The sequence below is a fragment of the Cucurbita maxima genome, unplaced genomic scaffold (assembly GCF_002738345.1).
Source record: "Cucurbita maxima cultivar Rimu unplaced genomic scaffold, Cmax_1.0 Cma_Scf00010, whole genome shotgun sequence".
Taxonomy (NCBI): Eukaryota; Viridiplantae; Streptophyta; class Magnoliopsida; order Cucurbitales; family Cucurbitaceae; genus Cucurbita; species Cucurbita maxima.
In genome coordinates this window covers 881,960-892,558 of record NW_019272026.1, presented here as the reverse complement: position 1 = coordinate 892,558, position 10,599 = coordinate 881,960, and the positions used below count along the sequence as shown (strand labels likewise).

Here is a 10,599-nt window from a genome sequence, read left to right as displayed (position 1 = left end):
AAAAAAAAAAAAAAAAAAAAAAAAAAAAAAAAAAAAAAAAAAAAAAAAAAAAAAAAACTGACTAAAAGAAAAATAAAAAGGATTTGAGGAAGTGCCAGATGAAAGATAACGAAGAAGTGAATTTTTTTAAAAAAATCAAAAATGGTGAATGGGAAAATTGGATAAATAACCTCGAAAGGTCAGAAATTGGAGAAATAGCCCCACAAACATCGAATAACTGGAAAAATAGCATCTGAAAAGGCTACTTTTACAGAACGGTGTAGAATTGGTCACATCGCCCTCCCAGCTGGAACTAGGACCTACGGTTGAAGGCCATGATGGCAAAGAATTGACTGATTCACTGAAATGGCAGCTAACATGGCTGAATTTCTCAGAATATTCGAGCTCCAAAAACTGTCAAGTTACCCAAAAGTTTCAATTTCAAGTTCATGAAAAATTGAGAAACTTCAAAAGACGATTTAGGACAACTTTCTGAAAGGATCAAAGCTTGAAAAAACTAGAAGTCGAGAACTCATTTGAGCTCAGTAAAGGTAATGACTAGAGATTCTTGGATTATCGATTTGGCTCATAGAGTAAAAATTATGTCTCAAAGCTTATACCAATTGTCTTTCTGCAAGTTCAAGGAACATTTTAGCTGAAGGCGTCCAGGGCTGATAAGCTTTGTGTGGGACAATTTAAAGGATTTAAAGAATTTGGTAAGAAATCAAACTTCCTTTGTAAAATGCACAATTTGTTCCGCACAGTCAATGTCGTTTGATGAAACTAATTCCTGCAGCTTCGTAGTAACTTAGAGAACAAAATTGATGAAGAGAAGGAAGGCTAAAGAACTTTGGATCGTCCTCCCCAATAAGGTTCGACTTTTCTGCGTTTTGGAACCAAGAAAAAGTGAATTTAACAAAAAAATTAGACCTCTATACTGAATGTCATGTTCTGAAATATCAATAGCTTCAGGAGGACATTCCCCACAGGTTTGCAAAAGAAGTCGAGAGGAATGGAGGCCTGGAAACCACAGAACTAGGAGGAAGAACACATTGAATTTTGGACAAAAGAGCTGGTGAGCAGGACATGTTCCTAGATCTTTAACTCTGTGTAATAAATAAAAATTCATAAAAGCTAAACCACAAGCTTCATGGATAATAGAACTACAAGTTTGAAGAAGAAACCAACTTCAGACATCCCCTAGAACGAGTCGACTAATACAAGTTTTGGAGAGACTAAACCACGAACACACGAGAGAACCAGTTGGCTAAAGGTTGAAGACGATGATGTGGTTGGTTCATTAGTTCTTTTGACCCTCTTGTTGCTTTAGCTCGTTTTGGACCATTTTTAGGATAGTTTTAAATCTGGTTTCTCCGGTTCCTTGTTGTTAACTCAATGTAGGACCTAACCAAAAAATTTGCTAAGAACTTGATGAACTAGACTTAGTGGAATGACCAATTTAGTACTTATGCATGATTTATGAGTTTCTATGACCCTAATTGCATTTTTTGTTGCATTTTTTTTAGAAATTCTTGAATTGTTGGGACTCTCCGTAACATGCTTATATCTTTCCATAATAGATGTTTATGTTACTAAGAGGGTATGTTTCTAGAAAGCATGATAGGTGGTTGAACCCGCACTTATGCCCACTTATGACTTGCAATGTGACCTAGAAATTTGTATGCATGTTAGTGAGTCTTAGCCTTATGTGGACGGTTAAGGCGCAACCCCTGATCATAAACTTACCTCGATTGGTGAGGAAATACCTAGTATAAAGGAATGTGACGTCACCCACTTAGGGCCCATAGCACATTAAAGGGTACTATTGAGGGAGCTCCAGTTGTGTCTAGTGGAGAGCCTCTCTTGCACTATTAGGAAGCTTAAAATGGCACGTAACAGGGAGCCGGTTAGGAACCCATTAAGGGAGCAACCGATTAGCACTTAGTAGTAAACACGTATGGACCTATTAGGGAAACCATAGGAAGGTTGCTAATAGGAATGCTTGATCCATACATGTTAGATCAACACTAAAGCCAAAGATTTGATGAGGGCGCCCTTGTTCTTCTAAGAAGATCATGGTAGACAGACCCATGAGATTAGTAACCAATTGGCTAAGTACATGTAGAATCTCGAGAAACTCTGATTGGTGAAGTACACCCCTAGACTTGGAGGGATGAGGTTCTAATGAATGAACAAGCCTAATAGGGCTATATGGACAAGATCAATTGTCTAACTCTAGGACCTCAGTAGAGCACATGTTTTATTACTTAATGAATTTATATTCTTAATGTTTATTACTTAATGACTCTTGTGGATATAATTTGCATGTTTTATTACTTAATGAATTTATTTTCTTAATGTTTTTATTTATTCTCTTGAGTTACCTCATTTTAAAAATGAAAAATTTTATCCGCCTATTTACCCACAAGTTTATACATGATGGCCTGTGATTCAAATCCTCAAAAATAAATCGTTACACCCAAAGCAATAGCCAAACAACATTGAGAAAAATGGAATAATGAGTAAAAATAACATTGCTTTTAAAAACCACTCTCATTGAGAGAAAAAAAAAGGAATATAACAAAAAAAAAAAATTCAAGAATGCATATAGAATCCAAACGGAGAGCATTTAAAATGAGGCACACTCCAAGCTTCTTTTTTTTTTTTTTTTTAACATCTTATTTCTTGTTGGGAGAAACAAACTTTTCATGAAGAAATTGAGAAATTCCAAAGTATCAAACATCAAGTCTTTCCTATAAAGCCTTCCCAACACCAAATTACATGTCTCACTCCAAACCCGTTCTCTTAAACAAGAAACAATAGGCTTTTTTTTATAGCGGGAAGACAACTCTTTGGCCATGCCCTAATCGCCTATGAAATCCATAGACTATTATAATATCCGTAAGAAAGGTATGATTTACAAGATTGACTTTGAAAAGGTATATGACCACGTGGATGAGACCTTCCTTGATAAAGTCTTGGAAAAGAAAGGGTTTGGATATAAATAGAGGATGTGGATTTGAAGGTGTGTAAGAACAGTTATTCTTTTCTCATCAATGGAAGATCAGTTATTCTTTTCTCATTAATGGAAGATCGAGGGGCAAGATCAAAGCCTCAAGAGGTCTTAAATAGGATGACCCATCAACCCCTTTTCTCTTCTTGTTTGTTGTGGAAGTTCCAAGTAGAACCATCTCCAAGTGTGTCGAAGGAGAAGTGGTCGAGGGCTTCGAGGTTGGTTCAGAGAAAATGCCCTTAACCCAATTTTATTCTGATCAAGAAAATAGTCACTCTTATTGCTGACACATATCCTAGCAAGCAAGTGTTAAATTTTAGAGCTGAACTGTGACCTTGAGAGTCATTTCTCTTGGAAGTAACCGTAGAGTTGTCTCTTTTGGAGCCTATTGGTGGATAAGGTAAGAAAGAGATTGGCTTCTTAGTTGAAAAGCTTTTTTCCAGAGGTGGCCGACAAACCCTATAATCTATTCAGTGTTGAGTTGTGTCCCTATCTATTATTTTTCTCTTTTTAGAGCCCTTTATTGGATTGTAAAGCATCGAGAAGCTCACTTGAGGCTTCTTGTGAGAAGGGCATGGATAGTTTGGGAGGAGATACTTACCAAACCCCCAAGACTGCCAATTCCTTGAAGAGCAAGGGATTCCAATATTCTAATTTTCACTGAAATCCAACCCCAATAACCTTCAATGAACTTTGAGAAGGAATGCTTCTTGCTGGACTGAAATTTAATTTTTAAATGAAGATCACCGATGAGATTCCATTTACCATTTAAAAAAATCTTCAGGTAATATCTAGACACTGATACTAATCTTAAGAAAGCATATATTTTCTAGCAAGGACATAAAATTAATAATAAATAGTGAACAAGATAAAGTATTAAATTAAACGAAACAAAACAGAAAATGAAGTTTAATGTCATAAGCGAGATAATTCCAACAACAATATGTACCTCATATCCATGTGTGAGAACTTTAACCTTCTTCTCCAACCGGACAGCCTTCTCAGTATCGTCATCCATTTTCATTTTAACATACTCAAACTCATCCTGCAAGGCGGCTAGCTTCTCGTGGTTTCCAGCAACACTAGAAAGTCCATAAGCATTTCTAGTGGGGAAGTACATAAGATCATTCAAGCAGGTTTTGTGCGCTTCCACAAACTCATCTAAGGATTCCTTTTCATGCCCCATTGCAACACACAAATACCGGGCCTCTTCATTTATCAAATAATCAGCCTGTTTCAAAGAACCTACTTAATAAATGTTCGTGTACAAATAAATAGATGAAAAAAAACAAACACCAGATGGGCAGAATGAAATCAATACAGTAGAAAATTAAGAACCAATGAAATGCAATCACAAGGTTTTCATAGAAAAAGTCAATTAAAACTTGTGATTCCCTCCTCATGAAACCAAAAAGGAAAAAAAAACAAAGAAACAATTATTTTAGGGAAAAAAAGAAAGATACAAATAAATAAGACTAACTTTTTCCATAACCATGTAAACGACATGAACAGATCAAGGAGTCAACTTCTCAAAATTTAGAGAGGACATGTAAAAATCAGAAAATCTTTTAAGGCGCCACACATGAAGGTTCTCATGAAACTAATGTAAGACATGACCCAGCGTAACAAAGGAAGTTAAGTAAATGCCCAGATTGGCATAGCAAACCTTCATTCTGCAGTGTAGACTGGAGTAAAAATGTACAATCCATCTTAAGCTACAGGATCCTTTTATATAAGAAGAAATTTCAAGACCACTAGTAGCAAACCTTGTCTGCACTGAAAGGGTTTAGTTGGCAGAAATCAGTATAGATTGTATGCCCCAATTTATCATAAACCAATCATCATGAAAATCTTTCTGGGACATATGGTCGTCTTGCCCTTTTTTAAAAAATTGCAAGGTATGTTTCTACATTTGTCTTTCTATTTTCTGACATTTGTGGCAACTTTATAGTAATAAGCAAGGGTTGTATAGGTCGATGAAAATGGTTGTGGTCTTGCCTTCTATTCTGAAATCTTGAGTTTGGTTGATGGTTTGGTTTTTAGTGGACGACGAGGGGTAGTTTTCAATGAGATTTAAAAAAGTTATCCTACTTTTTCGTTCTTCGCCCACTAGGACAAAAAGCTTATTAAGACCACCATTTCCATTAAGCAATGAGATTTCAACTATAGAACAGTTCTTATTTGCGAGTTTTTCTAACCAAATGGTCTGTTTTGAAAAACGTTTCTCTTTCAAGAATTAATAGCTTCTAACCTAATATAATGTTTTCAACCATTGGAAAGAGTCCCATTTCAGTAATAGGAAAAAAGCTTTATCACAAATTGCTTGATTCTTGTTCCTTTATATCTGTCGTCTAACTCAATTGCATAGGTCTTTCTGTCAATGATGGTTTTGCATCTCTGAAGTGTTTGGTGTGGTGCCATGAGGCAACAGATTTCTGTCCAAAAGGATTCAAAATCCTTGCTGGTTGGTGTTCGAATTAGCTCGATCTCGTAGAACTGGAGGCGTCATTTTGTAGATGTTGCAATCTGGATTCAATGGGGTTGTGGGCCCTCAGAATCAATCCAAAATATTGTGGACACTGCTGTTCAGTGGTCATTTTCCATGGGTAGGGGTTGCTTTCTATCCTTGATGAGTCAACAAAGGTCTTGCATGTGGAGACAGAAGGCAGGTGCACCAAGGGTTGTCTCGAGCTTCAACCACTCGGCAATTGAATTGCCTTTTCCTTCTTTCACTGATCTTTCTCCTGCACCTTCAAGCAAGTCAAGACTCAACTCTCGATGAATTAGAGTTTGTTTCCGAACTTCACTCATGAACCTGAACTTTACAGGAGAGTAATAAATTCATGAAAGAAGGGAGAGGAAAGAAAAGAGAAGAGACCGACCGATAGGGAGAGTAGTTCAGTCGAATGAATCGGAAGGTTCAGGATAATTAATCTTGTTGAGGTTCGGCTTTGTCGCTTTCTCCAGCAATCGGCTCCTGGTGAGAACGGAAATCCTGGTTGGTGCAAACTGAGATCTTGAAGCTAAGGCTAAGGCCCTTCCTAAAGCGGGGACGTAGTTTCTTGTTCAAATCCAAAGTCTTCAGTCTCCTCCCGGGCTAAGGCTGTAGTTCCAAATCCGGAATCTTAAACAATTCAGCTTAATATAGCATAGCAGATAATCTGATTCAGCTTCAAAGAAGAAAGAAAGGGGCGGGGCATCTTTCGCTTTCCTTTTGGGTTGCGAGTGCATTACACATATAAAGCTGACCGAAGGTTCATTATGTTTCAATATGTACGCATAAAGGGCTCGCAGTGGCCTGTTCATCGGAAGAAGCTATTGGAGGAAACGGTCGGAAGGGCTTGCCAATCGCGAGGGAGTATCATGGAAGGATTACCTATGGTTGATTTATTTCCCAAAACCATTCTAGGAGCTCCAGCCCGCACAAGTTTTCAATGGTAGAAGGTTAGTGGAGGGTTTCGATTGCGACGTTCTGAAAGCGGCAGCGAGACAAGCTCTGAGATCCGCGAGGAACAACTTTGGAGTCGAAGCTGTGTTCGGCAGAGGAGGCGGCAGTAACGCAGAGGAGACTGTAGCGTGGTTTCGGGGCAGGTGTGGAGGTGGATAGGAAATGGTGGGTGGTGGGGCCAGTTATTTGTTTGCGTTAACATCCCGACGTTGTGTCTTGTACTATACTTGGTCGGAGCGATGGTGGTCGAACGGCAGCAAGTCGTTTGGGAGGTGACGGCCGGCAAGGGACTAAGGGCTAGGGTTTAGAACTAAGGTACTCTAAGTTATCATTGACACTAGCTCCTTTCAGCCTCTCCCATCTTTGTGGTGCTTTTTAATACACCAAGGCCGACCGTTTAGACACCCAAAAGCGGCAACTGGCAACTACCTCAGTAACACCATCACTAGAACTAGAACTAACACTGGCACAACAAATCTGTACTCACATTCCTCAACTTCCTGCACGAGTTGCTATCACCAACACCATACAATCCAAACCAGCCTCAACTGTTCTAATAGGAACTACTACTCTTCATTTCACTATTTGATATACTTGGGCAAAAGTACTAAAAGTAGAACTCAAACCATCAGCTACCCCTAGTGGCTACGCCCAATAACCAGAATCCAATAGTACAAGCAAACTAGCTAATCTAATGGCATGAACACAAATAATAGGGATCAATAAAATATTGTTTTCATGGGAACTATGTTCAACGGAAAATACATTTTAATTGGCCTTCTATAGGTTTTTTAACAAGGAAAAAAAAAATCATAAATTCAATTCTATATGCGTATAACAAATTAAACTTTAGAGTAAAAAAGAAAATACCTCCAATCAAGCAAGCTCCTTAAAAAAATCAAAGAATGACGCACTGGTTGCTCTAAACAAGATATAATGGTAAGAAAATTGCAAATTGAATATCAAACAATGGTTGGGAAAAGCTTACCTCTTCCATCTCAGTTACTTCAAAATCATCTATTGTGGGGATGGCTGCAGTAGGTCTATTTCCAGAGCGCTTGGAACCTTTCTTCTTCTCCTTGTTGACCTTTTCATCGATCGGGTACTTCGCATTATCATGCTCTAGCAGAGCAAGAAGTTCCTTTCTTACCATTTCATCAGCCTGCTCAATAGGGGTACGTGGTACAAATGAACTCTTGTCTCCATCAGCGATCAAGGAATTTCTAATAAGTTCCAAGGAAGCAGTAGGAGGCCGAGGAAGCTCCCTCTGTAGCACTTTAGATCTTTTCCGAAGCAAAGCCTGCTGCCTTGCTTCTTCCTCAGCTCGTTCTCTAGCAATCCTGTCAGACATATCCTCTTCAATCATCTCCTCTGGTTCTTCTTTGTCTTCTGGAATTGGTTGCATAACTACCTGGTACTCATTCTTAGGCTGTGGAAGATTGCCTAATCCTAGGCTAAGATTCCTCCTCAAATCAGCTTGTCTTTGAGACTCAAGTTTTGCACTATCATGTGCATCCATATCTTCATTGATATGTAACTCATCTCTAATAGGTGTTCCTTTTGGAGTCATACCAAACGAGTAAGCATCCCTAGCTGGTGTCATGCCACTTCGAGGAGTAAGACCAACACCACCAGGAGTTGCTGAGGGTGTGAGCATCGGATTTGGTGTTTGAATCTCCTTTTTCCTTGGGGTGACCCCTGAAAAATCTGAAGGATGCAGCTCTGGATTCTCTCCTCCCAATAATGGAGTCTGAGATTCTCTCAGCCTAGCAAGGTTTTCTGCCTCCATCATTATAGCATCACCCTTCCCAGCCGGTGTCCTCTGGGGAGTTCGAAAAGGTGTCATTCCTTGTCGTGGTGTCTGGGCATAATTTGCAAGCAGAGCTCGTGTAGCACCACTTCCTTCGGCAAGCTCTTCATTACCAGCAAGAAGATCACCAGCATATCCCATCTTTGCAATTTCCTCCAATTCATGGTCTGAAATTTGAGGTGCAGGAAGCATAAGTTTAGATCTTTTCCTCACCATTTCTGGGTCATTCAGCTTATTTGCTTGCAGTACAGCTGATGGAGCATCTTGTCTCTGAGCAATTTTATTCTTTGCAATATCTTGCTTTCTTAATTGAGCTTCTACATCAATCCTTCTTTTGCCTTCAAGCTCTTCAATTGTTGCTGGAAATTTGGGCTGTTCCACTGGTCTATCTTCCCCACTAACATCAAAAAATCCTGGAGGAGGCCTTTTCTCGAAAGGAATTTCAGCATTGTAATCTATTCCTTTTCTCTTTCTTTTCCGATGTCGAGTATCAATCCCAGCAGCTTTTAGCTCCCTCCTTTTTTGAAGCGAAGCAAGCCTCCTAGCCTCTTCAAGTTGTTTCTCCCTGGCTTTCCTTTTTGCCTTCTTTCCCCTAGTATTTGCTAACCTTGCTCGTGCTTCAGAAAGCATTTCCTTTTCATCTTCATCCATGTCAACAGGATCTGGACGTGCAGGCTTTGATTCTGGGTTTGGGTCAATTTCTCCAGGGCGCAATTTCCGTGGGTCATCTCCTGGTTCGTAATTCTCGTCCTTAACACAAGCAGCATCAAGAAGTTTCTCATAGCGCTCAAGGCACTGGGATGGAGTACGCCCGACAATTGGTGCAATAGTTCTCCACTGGGTTGGCATGAGCTTAGCAAGATGGAGTAGTTTCTCATCCTCCTCTCTTGTCCACTCAGTCTAAAGTAATCATGGAAATCAAATGGTCAGTCCAAAGAACCTATCACAACAAAGAAATTGAGGTGACTTTCAGATTACAAAACTAGGGAAATGAAAGAACAAAAACAGGAGGCCTGGGCAATTCGATAAAGAACTCCGATTATCCACTAAGCTAAGAAAAGTACCTTTCAAAATACAAGTGAAAGGAAGAAAGAAACGTACCTTTTTAATGGAAGGGTCCAGCCACTCATACCAGCGAGCCTTACACTGCTTAGCAGATTTCCGAACAAGAAGCGACGAGATTCGAGCCCACTGGTTTTTCCCATATTTCATAACCGCAGCTTTAAGGATCTCATCTTCCGTGTTCTTCCACACACCACCTTTTATCATAATCCTCATTTTGTCTTAGATTAAGATTTACACTCTTCACCTTAAGGGTCTGGGGATTCTAGGGTTTTGCAGGAGAAAGGCGGACGAAGAAGAAGCCACGGCGGGAAAGACGAACGACGGCGAACCGGAGATCGGCGGAGAGAGAGAGAGAGGTAGAGATGAACGCCGGAGGAGCGGCGACAGAGAGATGGCGGTAGAAAGGGACTGAAAATGGCGCAGAGTGAGTGAGATGAGAAGAAGAGGCGAAGTAGGACTTGGTGAAGACAATTGAAAGAGAAAATTATAAAATTATTTTCAAAAATACCATTCGGCGGGCTAAGCCACTCTATATAATCCCTTAATTAGCTATTACAATCTTGATTAAAAATAATTAGAAGCTGAACTATTAATTAAGTATGTTATAATATCTTAATGATTTAAAGGAAAATTATGAATAACGGGTTTCAAACTATGAGGTCTTGTGTCCATCGCAACGAGCTCATAGTGCATGGGATGCATGATAATATCGGGAATCACCACGTATGACTACATTGTTCTGTTACATGTCTTGAGATTAATCGAGCTATAGAATGACTAAATATGCTCTGTTATTGTAACAGTACAAACATACTGTTAACCGATATTGTTCTCTTCGGTCAATCATCAATACCGAGTTACATAAAAATCTATGATGCTTAGGAATATTAAGATCACATTTAACCACTTATTTGACATTGATACTTGATTGACTTTTACTCTCTTGCTAGCCAACAAACTCGACCTGATTGGGTACCCGGTCAGGGATGCTAGCTCACACCTCCTCTGACTCATAAACAATGTTAATAGTCAGACCATGAATAAAAAAGTGTCGGAGCGCTGTTAGTAGTAGCATACACCCTTCCTTTGTGGTGGACTTGTGTGATGTCCTACCTTGGTTGGGGAGGAGAACAAACTATCATTTATAAAGGTGTGGAAACCTTTCCTAATAAACGCATTCTAAAGCCTGGAGGGAAAGCTTAAAGAGGACAATATCTGCTAGCGGTGGATATGAGCCGTTACAAATGGTATCAGAGCAAGACATCGAACGATGTGCTAGTCTTC

General features: G+C 39.4%; 1 protein-coding gene across 2 annotated transcripts in view; it reads right to left on the bottom strand.

Moving 5' to 3' along the window:
* LOC111485381 (cell division cycle 5-like protein) overlaps positions 1-9,791 on the bottom strand; it is a 13,304-nt gene extending 3,513 nt beyond the window's left edge. The window contains exons 1-3 of one of the 2 annotated variants that reach the window (XM_023132247.1): positions 9,352-9,791; positions 7,429-9,150; positions 3,942-4,223 (exon numbers count right to left, since the gene is read on the bottom strand). In XM_023132247.1, coding sequence (XP_022988015.1) covers positions 3,942-4,223; positions 7,429-9,150; positions 9,352-9,528 — 2,181 coding nt within the window. In that variant the 5' untranslated portion in view covers positions 9,529-9,791. Of the gene's footprint in view, positions 1-3,941; positions 4,224-7,428; positions 9,191-9,351 lie in introns of both variants that reach the window. The other variant, XM_023132248.1, reaches the window with a different exon arrangement.
* Positions 9,792-10,599: the final 808 nt, after the last annotated feature.